Source organism: Schistocerca gregaria, chromosome 3 (assembly GCF_023897955.1).
Source record: "Schistocerca gregaria isolate iqSchGreg1 chromosome 3, iqSchGreg1.2, whole genome shotgun sequence".
NCBI classification, from domain to species: domain Eukaryota; kingdom Metazoa; phylum Arthropoda; class Insecta; order Orthoptera; family Acrididae; genus Schistocerca; species Schistocerca gregaria.
The window spans coordinates 599152573-599171628 of record NC_064922.1 but is presented as its reverse complement, the minus strand read 5'-3'; the positions used below and the strand labels follow the sequence as shown (position 1 = coordinate 599171628).

At 40.9% G+C, this 19056-nt stretch overlaps 1 protein-coding gene across 1 annotated transcript in view; it reads left to right on the top strand.

Annotated features, from left to right (window-relative positions):
• Positions 1-1607: 1607 nt before the first annotated feature.
• Positions 1608-19056, top strand: part of LOC126353956 (octopamine receptor Oamb-like) — a 333664-nt gene continuing 316215 nt past the window's right edge. The window contains exon 1 of the mRNA XM_050003260.1: positions 1608-1915. Coding sequence (XP_049859217.1) covers positions 1608-1915 — 308 coding nt within the window. The remainder of the gene's footprint in view (positions 1916-19056) is intronic.

Here is a 19056-nt window from a genome sequence, read left to right as displayed (position 1 = left end):
ACCGAATCCTCCCAATTATAAACGTTATGAATACTCCAAGCAGGCAAAGGAAAGCATATGAAGGTAAAGTAGAAGATGTAAAAATATTTCGCGTGTATTGTATGTTTAAAAGTTTTATGTTTTATCTTATTAACATAAAGTCCAGCGAGCACAGCGTCAGCGGCTGTCCCGCTCAAGTTCACGTGCATAAGAGAATCAATATTTTTTATTTAAAACATGGGAGGTGAAGGGGAAAGAGATAAGGAACATGGCAGAGATAATTATATTATTGTCTATAATACAAAATACAATGTGTCAGTTTGGGAGTATTCGATTCTGTTACCTGCTTACCTAGCTCGTTTCGGGAGGATTCGGGGCTGCTGCATCTTGGATGCCATGTTCTGCCCATCTGGCTAGTTAGATCGTCAAACTTCCGAGCTGCTTGGAGAATCCTACCCCAACGCTGCAAATGTACTGAACAGGGGAGAGCTCCAAAGATCTTGCTGATCAAAGTAGGATTTAGCAAGTACGAACACAAGCAGTAGTAACTGGACCTGTTTGCGGACGGGAGTTATCTTGCTGAAATGTAAACCCTGGATGACCTGCCGTGATGGACAACCAAACGGGGCGTAGCATATCGTCGACGCACCGCTGTACTGTACAATTAAAGGAGTCGTGCTATCAAATGGACCCAGACCACCACTCCTGGGTGTCGGACCGTATGGCGGGCAGTAGCCTGTTCGTTGTCACACCACAGTCCGGAGCGTCTCAGACATGTCTTCGTTGGTCATGGTGCTCGCCTCGAAGCTGAACTCATCACTGATGACAATTCTACTCCAGTCAGTGATACTGCAGCCCGAATTCAATCGGGCTTGCTGGTGTACGCAGGTCAATGGTAGTCGGCCCAAGTGGGAGACGTAAGCTCAGTCCCCTTAATTTAGCCGCCTATTACTAATGGTCTTTGTGATCACCGAAGACATGATTGATGCAGGTCTCTGAGTGCTTGTCTGACGATAGCTCAGTCCTCACATTGTGTCGTCTCTCTAGGTCGACCGCTTCCTTCTTGACGCTATCTTCGGCCGTGTTTCACGCATTGTCGCCAACATTGTGTAATAGTGGCATCACTCCTATTCAAATGTCGAGCGAATCGCCGATTTTTACAACCTGCTTCTTTGTGCCCAACAACACGGCTTCTCTGAAATGTCGACATCTACCTATATTGTTCACGTGCCTGTCTGCGAGGCATAGTTACTGTCCAACTGAGTACATGGATTGAAATTCACAAAGACTTTATGTCATCGTATCGACATGCCCCTGTTTATTATCCTTGCCAACAATGCGGTGAAATTGCACTGAAGCAGCACACATTCATCCATCAGCCGCCAAAGTTTACATTGTTGCATTTTCCAACAATATCTTTTTTTGTCTTAGTATATCGGTGTTTAAAGAGCTTATAAATCGTTTCACTATGGCGTAAAAGCTTTACTTTAGGATTTGTATTTGTCTGTGTTTATTTTTAAAGCTCGTGTATTTTGTCGCATATTGCAATTTCGTGAAGTAATTAATGTGTTGGTTTGATCTTTCTCTAAGTAAATCGGGAGTTATTTGTAATGGAGTGTTTTTTCCGAATGTACCGACAGGTGTGGATCTTCGGCGACGTGTGGTGCGCGGTGTGGCTGGCGGTGGACGTGTGGATGTGCACGGCGTCCATCCTGAACCTGTGCGCCATCTCGCTGGACCGCTACGTGGCGGTCACGCGGCCCGTCACCTACCCCAGCATCATGTCGCCGCGGCGCGCCAAGATGCTCATCGCGGGCGTCTGGGTGCTCAGCTTCGTCATCTGCTTCCCGCCGCTCGTCGGCTGGAAGGACTCGCACACGGCGCAGCCCCGGCCGGAGCCCTGCCCCTGGACCTGCGAGCTCACCAACGACACGGGGTGCGTACAGGAGCAGTGCAATCCGCCTGGCGTTCACACCGCCACGGTGTGGGAGACAGAACGCGAATGTACTTCGCTGAAGTTGCCGAAATTTGGCGATGCTGCCTCGCCTATTGGCAGCCGAGTGAGCGCTTGAGACGGCCACGGCGCTGGCGCAGCCAAGTGCTCGGTTTTTCTCTGCCACGCGGGTGCCAAGCGCTCGCATTCACTTGCACGTAGGTTGCAATTTGCAGCGTGGGCACACGCGATGCCCTTAAATTTGAATTCCAGTGACATTTATTTTGTAATTCTATGTCCTCTATTAAACGAGTGTACTTTTTGATACTTTTAAATTAGTTTTCCAAACCCTTTGTTTTTTTGTTTTTTGTGAAACACGTCATCAGAAACCATATTTGGTTTTCGAAGATTTGCCGTCATGTCGATAAGGAAAATACGCTCCACATATGTAGAGGCCATAACAGTGTGCTATCTCCTGAATTCGTCTTCATTTGAAGATACCGATCTCACATTCAACTCACATCTTCTTCAGCAAAAATTCAGAAATCATCAATTCTGCAGTAGTTTTCGCAAATAATTCATTGTGATTCCACATTATCTTCACTTCCAAATTTACATTTAAAAAAAATTTTCTTTTTAGGTCGTAATATGATTCGAAACTTGTGACCCGATTTCTTCGTTATTTCTTTGGCTATTATACGAGGGGTGTTCAATAAGTAATGCGGCACATTATTTTTTCCCAGCCAGTTTCATGTGAAAAATGCTGAGTCTGCTGTCGGACATCGTGGATTATTTCTGCTTCAGCGCCCTTCCACCAACCTTAATACGAGCGAGTCTTGTACTATTATATATTACCGGCACCGATAGGTACTGCGAGAATGAAGAGATCAGTTGGCAGTTCAGTTGAAGAGGAATGTGCATCTCTAAGAAGACCAATCACAGAAATTGGAAAGAAAACCGTCGGTACAAAGAAGATAACTGCGAAGGAACCATGGGTAACCTAATAAATACTTCAATTGATCAATGAAAGAAGGAAGTACTAAAAGGTTCAAGGAAATTCAGGAACACAGAAATACGCATCACTCAGGAATGAAATAAATTGGAAGTCAAGGGAAGCTAAGTCGAAATGGCTGCATGAAAAATGTGAAGAAATCGGGAAAGAAATGGTTGTCAGAGTAACTGACTCAGCTTATAGGAAAGTCGAAACGATCTTCGGTGAAATAAAAAGCAAGGGTGGTAAAATAAGAGCGCAATGGAAATTCCACAGTTAAATGCAGAGGAGAGAGCGCACAGCTGGAAAGAATACATTGATGACCTCTATGAGGGGAAGGACTTGTCTGATGTGATAGAAGAAGAAGCAGGAGCCGATATAGAAGAGATAGGGGATCCCGTATTAGAATCAGAATTTAAAAAATCTCTGGATGACTTGAAATCAAATAAGGGAAAGGAATAGATAACGTCCCATCAGAATTTTTAAAATAATTTGGAGAAGTGTTACCAAAACGAATAATCATGTTGATGTGTAGAGTGTATGAATGTAGCGATGTACCATCAGACTTTCGGAAAACATCATTCCCCCAGTCCTAACGATTGCAAGAGCCGACAAGTGTGGGAATTATCGCCTAGTCAACTTCACAAGTCATGTATTGAAGTTAATGACAAGTATAATATACAGAAGAATGGAAAAGGAACTGAGGATGTGCAAGATGACGACAAGATTGGCATTAGGAAAGGTAAAGGCTTCAGAGAGGCAATTTTGACATTGGTGTTGATAACGAAAGGGGGACCAAAGAAGCATCAAGACACCTTCATACGATTTCTCGACTTAGAATAAGCGTTGGACAGTTTAAAATAGAGCAAGATGTTCTAAATTCTGAGAAAAATGGGGGTTACCTATAGGCAGAGACAATATGCACAAGAGCCAAGAGGAAATAATAAAATTGGAGGACTAGGTATGAAGTGATTAGATGAAAAAGGGTGTGAGACAGGGAAGTAGTCTTTCGCCCGAAAAAGCAATGATGAAAGATACAGAAAGTATCAAGAGTGGAATTAAAATTCAGGGTGAAAGATTATTAATAATAAGATTCACTGATGACATTGCTATCCTCAGTGGAAGTGAAGAAGAATTACAGGACATGTTGAATGGAATGAACAGTCTAATGAGTACAGAATACGGAATTAGGGTAAATCGAAGAAAGATGAAAGTAATTAGAAATAGCGGGAAAATAGAGCAACGAGAAACTTAACATCGGGATTGGTGACCATGAAGTAGATGAAGCAGCAAAATAACCAATGATAAGCGGAGAAAGGGGGGATAAATAGCAGACTAGCACTAACAAAAATGGCATTCCTGCCCAAGTGACGTCTACTAGAATCAAACGCAGTTCTTAATTTGAGGAAAAAATAATTGAGAATGTAAACTTGGAGCCAGCATTGTATGGAAGTGAAACATGGACTGTGAGAAAACCGGAACGGAAGAGACTGGAAGTATTTGAGGCGTGATGCTACAGAAGAATGTTGAAAATTGGGTAGACTCATAAAGTAAGAAGTGAGGAGGTTCTCCGAAGAATTGGTGAGGGAAGTAATATGTGGAAAACACTAACAATAAGAAACGAGAGGATGGTAGAACATCAAGAAGACAGAGACCAGATTACATCCAATAAATAACTTTGGACGTAGGTACCAAGTGCTGCTCTGAGTTGAAGAGGTTGGCACAGCATTCTGGTGGGTCTTATGAAATGAGCCAGAAAACTGGTGACTCAAAAAAGGTTTGCTTCTGATTGAAGTTTCCACCACAGCATTGCCAACTATCGACTGCGGTACATACAACTCTTGTTGAATCTCTCTCACTGTCTCATCTTACGCTTATAATTTCTGCGCGGAATTGACGAAGTAGGTGACAGTATTGTCACTAGGTCTTCCTCAAATACTGAATCTTCAAATTTAAGAAACATATTTTCGTCAAAACCTTGTCGACTACCTTGCAGAGATACCTGTTTAAATTTTCTGAGCATCTCTAGTACATTTTCACATGGGTTTTATCTACCTATTACGACCCTTGTAGGGCATTTCATAACTCGTTTGAGACTGCTCTCATAATTACTTTATAAGGGCTCTAAACGCAGGAGACATATCGTAGAATTGTTCACACTGACATCTTGTAGACAATTTTTTTTACAGATACAAAGCGCATTCCCATAGACATTTCTACATGCCTGTTTCCCTTCAATATAAACCTTAAAACATTCACTGATTAAATATCATACATACCAGATGTCACAAAGGAAAACAAACCAGTGGAAAGAGTAACATGGGGCATTTCACAGACTTCACAATCCTACATCAGAACATTCAATAAAAAATAAAATACAACTATTAGAAGTTGAGCTTTCAATCTTTGAACTGCCCAGTAGATTGCATTACTGAGAACTGGTGAAGAGACATAGAAATCCAACGTGTAGTATTATCATTATATGAAAAGGCAAACTCTTACTGCAGAACTACTTCAAGGGGTGGAAGATCATGCATTTATATCACAAAAGCAACACAGTTCAAATCAAGACATGATCTCAGTTCAGTAAGTGAAGACAAACACTTTAAAATATCAGCTACTGAATTAACAGGGCTTGATATCACCAAGAAATTAATCATTTTTATGTGTACAAATCTCTAAGTGGTAGTGTGGACACTTTTTTCAATAAATTAATAGAAGTTCTTGATAAAGTCTCAAATACAAAGGTCAACATAATTCCATGTGGTGACATTAACGTCAACACTAATATCACAAATGAATCCAGCAGCACCTTCATAAACGTCCTTCAAAGTTTTGGCATGACCCTATTGGTCAATGCAACAAGGGTTACTACAATGACTGCATCAATAATTGACCATGTGACCACAAATATGGACAGGGAAAAATGTGATGCAGCTATAAAAGATCTCGGACTATGAGACCACCTCGGTCAAACAACAACAGTAAAATCAGGCATCGAATCATTCCCTAAACTACACGCCTACAAACGACATCTATCAGAGATCAAAATAAAGTATTTTGCAAAAGAACTAGGAAAACAAAGCTGGGATGAAATGTATGAGGGAACCACTGTGAATATGAAATTCTCTAAATTCTCCACATTGCTTAAATTGAACTTTCAAAAGGCATTTCCAAAAGAATGCAAGTCTGTATCAATATCTCGATAACAGCAGGTATTAAGAAGTCCTCCCAAACACGTAAACACCTCAGTTCCATAAAAAAGATTCGCAATGATCCAGAATTCTCAAATTTCTATCATAGATACAAAAAGATCTACAGTAAGGTGCTGATTTCTGCAAAAAAGTCATCAAATGACAAAATAATACGGGGTGCTCAAAACGTCTCTTCACAGTGCCGTATGATTGTTGCAACGATATTCCAATGATATTCTGTACCCATTCGTAGGAGAACATGTGTTAAGTGAAATACTGAACGGTTACTTTCAACAAGATGATGCACACAGTTTGCGTTTCAATGTCACTGCTGGCTGATGTTTTGGTGATCGCAAATTTCACAGGCACTTCGGCCTCCACGATCGCATGACCTAACACCACCTGACTTTTTCTTCTGGGGTGCAGCGAAAGCAACTGTCTATAAAAACCGTCCAAAATCCATCGATGAATTGAAAACTGCAATGTCCACTTTCACTGCTTCTGTTACAGAAGAAATGTTACAGCTTGTGTTTGGAAACTTGTAAAGGTGATTAGACGAACTGACTTGTTTATTCAACAACGAAGGGGGGGGGGGGGGACACTTTCAACATTTAATGTGAAAATTTGTAAGTAAAAAGGAATAGTCAATAAATTAATAACTTGTATTTCACTGAGTTTAATTTCGGTGTATTCACTGTGGCATACGGCACGCGCAGCTAACAATCATACGGCACTGTGGGGAGACTTCTTGAACACCCCATATATAATGCAGAGAATAAAAGCAAAGCGCTTTGGGATGTTATAAAGAAAGAAACTGGGAGAGGCAAACAAACGCAGAATAACATACTGCTAAGGGAGGGGGATAAGGTAATAAATGATCCACAACACATAGCAAACTATGTAAAGGAGCATTTTTCAAGTTACAGCAAAAATTCCCCAAAACAAATATAACATCTATAAATAATGTTGCACTAAGTACAATGATGTTACCTCCAACCACAGAAAATGAAGTCAATTAAACTGCTCAAAAACTAAAAAATAAAAAGTCAGTAGGCTTAGATGAAGTACCATTATGTGTACTGAAACAATGTATAGAGATTATACAAGGTCCCTTAACAAATGTAATAAATGAATCCTTCACATCAGGGACATTTCCAGAGCAGTTAAAACTGGCAAGAGTTGTACCTTTGCTTAAGAAAGGTAATGCAGAAGACGTTGAAAATTACCAAGCCATTTCCCTGCTGTCAGCATTCTCAAGAATAGTTAAAGCAATTATGAAAGACAGATTAATGAATTACCTGAATACATACAATCTTTTAAGCGAATCACAGTTTGGTTTCCAAAGTGGCAAGAATATGGAGTCAGCTATAATAGAATTCATAAAAGTTACACTTGATGCTCTTGATAAAGATGAGTCTCTCACAGGCACATTTTTGGATCTTTCTAAGGCGTTTGATACAGTCGACCACAAGATTCTACTAAATAAATTGCAAGCATTAGGAATAAGAGGGGTAGCTAATGACTGATTTCGATCATACCTAGCAGATAAAGTACAAAGAATAGAGATAACACATACTTCAAATAGATCTAAAACGTTTAGTAAAGCACATATCAGAACAAAAATACAATAATATAGGGGTTCTGTAAGGTAGCGTATTAGGACCAACACTATTTCTGATATGTACAACAATGACATTCCCAGTAGAGTTATTCATGGTGAAAAAATTCTCTTCGCTGATGACAGCAAAATTATAGTCACTAAGAAAACAAGAGAATTCCTTGCTAAGAAAGCAAATGAAACTCTCAAGGAAGTTTATGATTGGTCAATAAGCAAAAAAGTGAAACTGTAGAAAAATAAAACTAATGCCATGAATTTCAGTTTGAAGAGGAAAAATGACATTGTTAAATTAAACGTAGATAGCACCTCTATAGACTGTGTAACAAATGCAAAATTTCTAGTAATGAATACTGAGTCTCAGTTGAACTGGTGTGAACACACAAAGGTACTTGCAAAAAAAATTTCCTCAGGATCCTATCATCAGTGCAATGTCTTTTAGTTACATATTACTCATATGTACAATCAATTATTTGCTATTGTATTCGTTTTTGGCGAACAAACGCACAAAATATGAACACAGTTTTCAAACTCCAGAAAAAAGCCATAATAATTATTACAAAAAATACTAGTCGAGCTCATTGTAAAGATCTGTTCAAAACACTGGGGATTTTAACTGCTCCATGTAAATCCGTTTACCAGTTAGTTGCACACATCAAAAACAACATTGGTAATTACTGCACAAACAGCTCTGTACATGACCATGCAACAAGAGACAGACTCAATTTACAGTTAAAAAAAAAAAAAAAAAAAAAAAAAAAAAAAAAAAAAAAAGGACGTAAAACTCAAAACAGCATTGTCTACCAAGGAATGAAACTGTACAATAAATTATCAAAAGACATTAAGGAAATGGCAAAAATGCACTTTTAAAAAGGCAGCTGAAAAGTACCTGTTATGCAATACATTTTATACATTTAAGGATTACTTAGATAAAACAGAATAGGGATTTGATAAAAAAAGATATACAAATAAATAATAATAATGATAATAAAACGTCCAACATTTCTAATAACACTGCCACTTTATGTTTTTTTTCCTTTTTTTTCTTTTCTAGAAATACACTACTGGCCATTAAAATTGCTACACCAAGAAGAAATGTAGATGATCAACGGGTATTCGTTGGACAAATATATTATACTAGAACAAACATGTGATTACAATTTCACGCAATTTGGGTGCAAAGATCCTGAGAAATCAGTACCCAGAACAACCACGTCTTGCCATAATAACGGCCTTCATACGCCTGGGTATTGAGTCAAACAGAGCTTGGATGGCGTGTCCAGGTACAGATGCCCATGCAGCTTCAACACGATACCACAATTCATCAGGAGTAGTGACTTGCCTATTGTGACGAGACAGTTGCTCGGCCACCATTGACCAGACGTTTTCAATTGGTGATAGATCTGGAAATGTGCTGGCCAGGGCAGCAGTCGAACATTTTCTGTATCCAGGCAGGCCGGTTCAGGACCTGCAGCATCAGGTCGTGCATTATGCTGCTGAAATGTAGGGTTTCGCAGGGATCGAATTAAGGATAGAGCCACGGGTCGTAACACACCTGAAATGTAACGTCCACTGTTGAAAGTGCCGTCAATGCGAACAATAGGTGACCGAGACGTGTAACCAGTGGCACCCCGTACCATCACGCTGGGTAATATGGCAGTATGGCGATCACGAATACACCCTTCCAATGTGCGTTCACCGCGATGTCACCAAATACGGATGCGACCATGATGACGCTGTAAACAGCACCTGGATTCATCCGAAAAAAAGGTGTTTTGCCATTCGCGCAGCCAGGTTCGTCGTTGAGTGCACTATCGAAAGCGCTCCTGTCTGTGATGCAGCGTCAAGGGTAACCGCAGCCATGGTCTCCGAGCTGATAGTCCATGCTGCTGCAAACGTCATCGAACTGTTCGTGCAGATTGTTGTTGTGTGGCAAAAGTCCCCATCTGTTGACTCAGGGATCGAGACGTGGCTGCACGATCCGTTACAGCCATGCAAATAAGATGCCTGTCATCTCGACTGCTAGTGATACGAGGCCGTTGGAATCGAGCACGGCGTTCCGTGTTACCCTCCTGAACCCACTGATTCCATATGCTGCTAACAGTCAGTGGATCTCGACCAACGCGAGCAGCAATGTCGCGATACGATAAACAGCAATCGCGGTACGCTACAATCCGACCTCTATCAAAGTCGGAAACGTGATGGTACGCATTTCTCCTCCTTACACGAGGCATCACAACGTTTCACCAGGCAACGCCGGCCAACTACTGTTTGTATACGAAAAATCGGTTGGAAACTTTCCTCTTATCATCACGTTCTAGGTGTCGCCATCGGCGCCAACCTTGTGTGAAAGCTCTGAAAAGCTAATCATTTGCATATCATAGCATCTTCTTCCTATCGGTTAAATTTCGCGTGTGTAGCACATTATCTTCTTAGTGTAGCAATTTTAATGACCAGTAGTGTACATTATCTGAACGATTCTAATCAAAACATGTGGGATGAGTCATTTTCCTATGCATAGGACAATAATAACACTTCTTCCTCTTTCTGATCTCAATATCTCACCCAGTATGGGGGGATGCTGACTTCAGGAAAGCAAATGGGAAGTTGCGGTACAAAAAATGGCCCAGAGATCACCAGTGTGTGTGTGTGTGTGTGTGTGTGTGTGTGTGTGTGTGTGTGTGTGTGTGCGTGTGCGTGTGTGTGTGTGTGTTTGTGTATGTGTGTAGTGAGTGAAGTTTTATGAAAGAATGTGCTTGTAGTGTGTGCAGTGATTGATAGTGAGATATAAGTGAACAGTGTAGCATTACATAATTTAATAAGTTCTTTGGAAAAAAATGTTGTATACCAGGAGTAAATCTAATGACTGTCTATAACTAGAGGTCTGTAAATATATGCGTATACGAATTAGCTTATTTTAAATTGATCTAAACTTGTAAATACTTTGACGTGTCCTGTACCCATGTAAAAAGAAATCTACTGATGAATAAAGCTACTACTGCTACTTATAATCGAGCACTGCCGGTTCTCTTTGGCAGGCTTTATACGTGAGATTTTCCACATACAAATACAACAGCTATTCATTACGTACGTGCAAATACTGTCTAGTTCTTTCCGCGTTTTACTTACGGTTCCTCAGTGAACTTTTAGACAAAAGTGCCAGCGAAAAATGAAACAGTGGTTTTAATCGTACCTGATGAGTCATTTATGTATACTGAAGACATTAGAAGTTCCACGAATTCTTCGGACGCATCTGGCTTTTCGTTTATACAGAAAATTCACCTACTACCATAATGTACTGGATTCTGTCGAAACCGCAAGTTGTGTTGTGTTCTTCGTTAGATGTTGTCGTGCTGTACTATATGGATGTATAACATAGGTTAAAATTATAGACATGCCGTACACCATGTCAAATGTCTGTCACACGACGACATATTGTCGAAACTAACTGCAGAATAGTAAAGATTTTAGAAGCTCTATTGAGGTCACACAAAAAAACGTACAATCCAAAGTATTCTGATTTCAGGCAAGCGCTCCGTCTACCAGCGAACCGTATCTCTGGTACTGCCTTGTTCAATAATTTCACATCCCTTCTTTCATTGCTGATTCGATGTACAGATGAACTATAACTTCAACGACAAACTTTCAGAAGTAGTATTATGCGGAAAACTAGTAAACGTGGTACAAAAAATGGTTCAAATGGCTCTAAGCACTATGAGACTTAACATCTGAGGCTATCAGTCCCCTAGACTTAGAATTACTTAAACCTAACTAACCTAAGGACATCACACACATCCATGTCCGAGGCAGGAGTCGAACCTGCGACCGTAGCAGCAGTGAGGTTCCAGACTGAAGCGCATATAACCACTCGGCCACAGCGGCCGGCAGTAAAAGTGGACTCTAAAGTGTACCCTTAAGCACTACGACCACTTAACTAATCATCGATACTGTGACACACGTCGCTTCTACTGAAATCTGTTGTTTTAGACATTTTGAGAGGTAAAAGAATGAACCAAAACAAGAAAAAAATGTCCGGTAAACACTGGCTCTAAGGTGGGTGCCTACTAATTCATCATTTCTACTAATCTAGTACTCCTGTATCTTCGGGTTCTCACGGCTCGTTAGGTATGCATTTTACATTCCCAGTTTACATGTTTTTCTTGTTTTGGACCACACAGCAACCTCTGAAAGTATGTCGGTGGATGACCCTATAGAAACTAAACAATACTGGAGGGGACCTATAACACAGAGTCACACATTTTTAACGTACGTTAATGTAAATCCTAAAAATGATATAGTTAGACTCTAGGGACACAAGATTAATTAAAGAACTATACAGAGAACAATTAGTGATAGTAAAGGTTAAAAAAGAAGCTAGGAATCTCACAGATATCTGACAATCATGAAATCTGTCTTCACCCCTCTTCAATATCTGTGAGTAACACGCAATAAATGGTTTCGTAGAACACTGTACAAACATCATAATAAATGTTGAATGAAAACAGAAGCTTAGGTTTGCGGATGACATAGCTACGAGAGTTCCAGATGAAAGAAATATCTGAATTGTCTTATAAGTATTAATACGGTGTCAAGGGATGAATACAAAATGGAAATTAACTCAAAAAAGACAGAACTACACGTGTGGTCCCAGGAATCAGAATAAGTAAACATTAAAACTAGACGAAGCAAAATAAAACATTCGGGAATCTAAAAATACTTAGGAAATAAGGTAACTGAAGACGGATGAAGCGAAGGAAACACAACCGAAGAATCAGAGAAGCAGGGACAATGTTCAAGAACAAAAGAAATGGTTCTGTTCCAACAAGGTAAATAAGGAAATAACGAACGAGGTGGTTAATAACTGCATTTAGAGAATAGCACATTATGGTAGTAAAACAAGGACAGTAGTGAAAAGTGAACTGAAATCGACACATTTGCGCAATGGTGCTGGAGACGTCTTTAAAGCAAAGTGGACACATGAAGCCATCAACCAGGAAGTCCAGTAAGGCACTTCTGAAGGATATCAGTAAAGTGAAAAAAGCACCAGTGGACTGGTCACATAATCCGACACATAGAGTTTCTTAGTGTTGTAGAGCGTTATAAGGAAATACAGCCCGAGGGAGATTGAAACTGGCATTCTCAAAACAAGCTATATGTAACGCGTGAGTCTATAATTATGTATAAATGAAAGTAGTATCTTCTAATAGAGACGAATGGAGAAACGCCAACCAATCGAATGGCTGATAAGAAGAAATCGTCTTTGTTACTCTTCCAAGTTCATTACCAGAATTTGGTTTTTTGTGAATTGCTATTGTATGATGGTGTTATGATGTTGGAGGCGATATCCAGACTGCCTACAGACTACGTGGGCTCCTTATCCAGGCTACCGCGATGTGATGTGCTGCCTTCCTAGGCGAGTCTAGGCCGCCGCTGGTAATTCGCCCGCAGGGGTATCCTTCCGCTAGCTGACGTGCCCCAGTTTCAAGGCGCCGGGAGCCGGCCGCTCGTGTCTGCTCTATGACGCATATCCATTGTGCTCCGTGCATTGTCCGAGAGCCACAAAGCCGCGGTGGAAGAGCGGAGCGATGCATTGGCGGTGCGCCATTCACCCGACGCTTCTACGGTTTCTCTTCTGGATAGGTTGTCTCTGCTCTCATATAGACTCGCGGGACACACTGCTGCCAAATGATTCAGAGGCACGTTTGCAGGGGTTATTGTAAAGAGACATTTGGCGCACTTTGCATTACTCGTTTTGCCTTTCGTATTTCTTATAGAGTTCATTCTGCTCGCTCACGTCTTATGTATATTTCTGCCAATTAAAACTGCAACTCTATGAAGACGGCACGCTTCGACCGTCAGCACCCGCAACATTTGTGACGTGTAATGCAGTCGGCTAAGCCCTGTGTTCGAGGTCTCCGTGACATTACCTTTCAACAGGAGATGCAAGACCGTATATTGCCCGCACTTTCTCTACAGATCTCGATACAGACCGGTGATACACTATTGCCCTAACCAGCACATTTCTGAATCGCTCACTACTGAAAACATCTGATCGTAGGCTGCCAAGAAATAGAAAGTACGCCACCACTCGCTAGCCAACACGATTGATCACCACTGTCACAGAGTTGAAGCAGCATGGAATGACGTACCGGGATCCTTCATCTAAGCTCGGTTTAGCTCGAATTTTGGCCGTTTCAGGACCGCTGTTGCTGTCACAGGTGGCCCCCATGTGTATTAAATTTCACATTCTGTATATACCCAAATAATTAACAAGTTTTATTATGCGTTCTTTCTACTATAAAGAATATTTACAATAAAAATTTTGCTATTTTTTATTGTGGTGAAAGGGCACTCCTGCTAGATTAGTCGACCACAATGTTTCTGCATCTGTGAGTGAGGGAGCTTTGGTCGGCTTATCGTGATTTAATGTGTGGTCGGGAATGATACATGCTTAAGTGACCTGACAACACTGACAGTGCGATGCGTTTTCTGTAGCTGTCACCGTGCTTTTTTACTGCCACGTCATCACATGTCTCCGATAACGGCCAAGTGCGTGATGTTATGTGGTTGCGTAGTATTTGCTTGAGCGTCGCATATCTCCGATTACGACCAAGTGCGTAATGTATGGCAATTGCGTAGTATTTGTTTGAGCCCTTTCCGATGGGTATACTAATAAAGATCGACGATTACTTGCTGCAGTCTTACGTTTCGTTCGTATTGTTTATTTTTATTATTTTTTGTCATTTTAGTGCAATTTTGTTAGCCCTATAAACCTGTTACATAGGTATATTAACACAGTTATATGAAGTTACCATCATAGTTTTTCGGGGCCACATGTTTCCACTCTCCACTTCCTTCTTGAAATACATTAGTTTCATTACCTATTTTTTATGTGTTTCATTTAATTACTCTAACTACTTTTAACATGTTTCAGTTTCAGGATAATTTACACGTAATTGTAAGTTTCTTGCTTAACTTTGCGTACGTATCTGTCAAATATGCATGTATCTGTCGAACTGAAGTCACAAAAATGTTTTAAATGTCGTAACTGCACCCCAGTTTGTTGCGCAACGCCATTGACACTATGATTCTGTGGCCTGGCCGGTATTATATTGTTTATCTCATTTTCTCATCACATTTTTAAGCTCGTGTTGTCTATTTACACGAAGTAATCTGTTTACACGAAATTTTCATTATTTTGTAGTTTATTGTTAAGGAGACGTATATAGACTTGCATCGTATTTGGTTTCCCATTTTCCAACTGATTTGTAGATGTTCATTATAGACCGATATCAATAGTCTGGCTAAAATTTGTTTGTGATCATTTACTGAACTTAAAGAAAAATTTGAGCTGAATTCATAAGTGGTATGAGTTCAGTGAAAATGGCTTTCTGTACGAAATTTTGGTTCCTGAATGAAAATTAAGGTGATTTAACTGCTCTTTGGTTGATATACTTAGGTGTAAGAAAGACTTATTCTGCGCAAGTAGAAATATAAGGGGAACTTGAACATATCTAAGCGAATGCTACATTGTGAGCAACATACTCTAATCTCCTGACACGATCTGAAAGTGTATTTGTATCTTTTAGGATATGCAGTACTAGCGGAGAAACCCTGTGTTGCCCAGAGATTTATTTATAACTGTCTGTCCACCTCCATTACAAACAGCGTCTAGCCTTGCGCTTAATGTTTATGACGTCATATCTCCTGAACCCTGACCTAAGTGCACATCTGCGTGACGTCAGCAATGTAGTGTTAATAGCCGGCTCACACAAACGCTTTGTCAAAGATTTCGTGAAAATTCTTTGACCAAGCAACTTTACACAATTGTAAAATTAATCGTCACAGTTGTTTGGAAATTGCCGAACAGTTAACAGCAGCTTATGTTGTTGGAGGGCGCATTACTGGAAAAGAGAAAATGGAAACGATTGTAGTTGAAACCATGGATAGCGTGCGGAGAAGCTCGGAGTGTTCACCAGAATTTGTTTCATGAATATGTGCAGCAAATTCGAATGCAGCTGATCGCTGCAGCTGTTTCTTGCAAGGTTTCAACCCCTTATTACGGTTTTAGTGGCCACCATGCTTTTTGATGCAGTGATCACTGTGACGGTAGCCACGCACCAAATATACTCGTACATCATTTTATAGCTTACATGCACTAAATCAAGTGAACCGACATGTAAGCAATGGCCTCACTCTAACTTTTATCAAAGATCGTTGCTAAAAGCTTCCCTACCACACTGATTTGATCAAAGGGCTTTGACATAGAGTATGTATGTCTATGGGCTTTGATAGGTATTTATCGTTGGCTAGGAACACTAAATTCCTGACGTCACCAAGCAGTGCGCTTAGGCCTGTATTTATCACAAGCCACGCCCTGAATTATGTACCGTATATACAAATATAATTTTGAAGGTACATTAAGAGGGATATGTCAGTACTGTCTCAATATGTGTTGCGAATGGATTTAGTAGCAACGAAACGATAAATTTAAATATCAAGCACGATGCGGCCGTTTTTCGCGTATCTCACTGCTTATGACAGCATATCTCCTGAACTATGTGTCTTACAATGATGTAATTTTGCATTTACATTGAGTGGTATATGTGCATACTGTATGTAAAAAGTGTAGCGAATACAGATAGTAGTAAAGAAGTAATAAATTACGTCATGCTTCATGCGATACTTTTACTGTAGGAACAGCGGAGAAGCAGTAGGCGATTAACATTTTTCCTTTCATGATTCTGTAGGGGTTGTCAGCGCAAAAGATTAGAAATTATGTGTAAAGATTTTCCCAAGCCCCTAAGAGCTCTCATTCTCAATTACTGAATGAATAAAGTAGTAGAACTCAAGCGTCGTGGGCTCCGATCCTCTTTCACCCCCACAGCTTTAATAAACGGGGAGTTCCTACCCCTACAGCGATTGTTACTTGGCAGAAACGTTCCTGTGTACCGCACACACGCACGCACACACCCACCCACCCACCCACCCACCCACCCACACACACACACACACACACACACACACACACACATTTTTATCATATGTATGCATACGTCCAATAAGGAATTAAAACCACACTTTGTACTGTCTAACACCCACTCCGAATGAACGTGAATCGCAGCACTTACTCCGAACATGTTCAAAATCAGTATGAGTTCTCGAACTCCTCAACGACCAAAACTACACTACTGGACATTAAAATTGCTACACCAAGACGAAATGCAGACGATAAACGGGTATTCATTCGACAAATATACTAGAACTGGCATGTGATTACATTTTCACGCAATTTGGGTGCATAGATCCTGAGAAATTATTACCGAGAACAACAACCTCTGGCCGTAATAACGGTCTTGATACGCCTGTGCATTCAGTCAAACAGAGCTTGGATGGCGTGTACAGGTAAAGCTGTGAACGTGCAACATGCGGTCGTGCATTATCCTGCTGAAATGTAGTGTTTTACAGGGATCGAATGAAGGGTAGAGCCACGGGACGTAACACATCTGAAATGTAACGTCCACTGTTCAAATTGCCGTCAGTGCGAAGAAGAGATGACCGAGCATGTAACCAATGGCACCCATACCATCATGACGCCGGGTGATAAGCCAGTATGGCGATGACGAATAGACGCTTCCAATGTGCGTTCACCGCGATGTCTCCAAACACGGATGCGACCATCATGATGCTGTAAACAGATCATGGATTCATCAGAAAAAATGACGTTTCTCCATTCGTGCACTCAAGTTCTTCGTTGAGTACACGATCGCAGGCACTCCTGTCTGTGATGCAGCGTCAAGGGTAACCGCAGCCATGGTCTCCGATCTGATATTCCATGCTGCTGCAAATGCCGTCGAATTGTTCGTGCAGATGGTTGTTGTCTTGCAAACGTCCCCATCTGTTGACTCAGGGATCGAGACGCGGCTGCACGATCCGTTACAGCCATGCAAATAAGGTGCCTGTCACCTCGACTACTAGTGATACGAGGCCGTTGGGATCCAGCAAGGCGTTCGGTATTACCCTCCTGAATCTACCGATTCCATATTCTGCTAACAGTCATTGGATCTCGACCAACGCGAGCAGCAATGTCGCGATACGATAAACCGCAAACGCGATACGATACAATCCGACTTTTATCAAAGTCGGAAACGTGATGGTATGCATTTCTCCTCCTTACACGAGGCATCACAACAACGTTTCACCAGGCGTGTCAACAGCTGTTTGTTTATGAGAAATCGCTTGGAAACTTTTCTCATGGCAGCAGGTTGTAGGTGTCTCCACCAGCGCCAACCTTGAGTGAATGTTCTGATAAGCTAATCATTTGTATCACAGCATCTTCTTCCTGTCGGTTAAATTTCGCGTGTGTAGCACGTCATCTTTGTGGTGTAGCAATTTTAATGGGCAGTAGTGTACCTTATACTCGCTGTAAAATGCATGCAAAGAACTGAAAGTATTTCTCTAACGGCAGCATACTAGGGAAAGGATCTGCTGAAGGCAGAGTGTGTACAGTAAGTAAAATGCGTGAGAACATGGGAACATCCAAGGAAAGAGAAATAATTTTCAGAAATGGCTGTGGGATCAAAATAATTAAAGATTAATTTACAATAACGTCGTATTATTACTATATAAGCAAGTGACAAATTACTGGAGAGTTTGTCCTGTATGGGACGAAGTGGAGTAAAATTCCACAAAGTATTTGAATTAATAGGAATCTCGTACAGTATTAAATTCGCACAGTAATATTAGATAAGTGGAATAGTGTCATAGGCCACGGTGTATATTGAAGGACGAAGAAATGACACACCAGTATTGAGCCTTTAACACGAAACATCGTCTTTCGCTTCTAACAACACATTTAACCTTGATGCTTGAGTTTCTCCCGGCGTATTTGATAATCAAACTATCCACGGGTGTAGTGCCGGTATACAGTGTCCAAAGGGCACAATATTTCGGCAATCATACATGTCGCCATCATCAAGTGAACTAACGGACTGAGCCCCTGTGAACGTGCCGGTACGGAGATCCGTACGCTATGGCTGCTCAGACGGAACTGGATTCGTTCGCGGCGGCGACCGATTTAAATACCCTCCGCCCGCGGCATGTAGGAAATAAGTGACGGCATTCAAACGTTCGATCTGTCGTAGTGGCTTGTAAGTGGCGATTTCACCAAGTCTCCAAATCTGATTCACAAACGTGTTACGATTTAGATGCATGCCGTGTGGTTATTTGGTGGATACAGGTGGGAGGAACAGATGCTGTTCATGAACAGAAAATACGGATATTAACTTTTTCTACATCTAATATCAAATAGTAAAAATAATGCATAACTTTGATATCAGCTTTA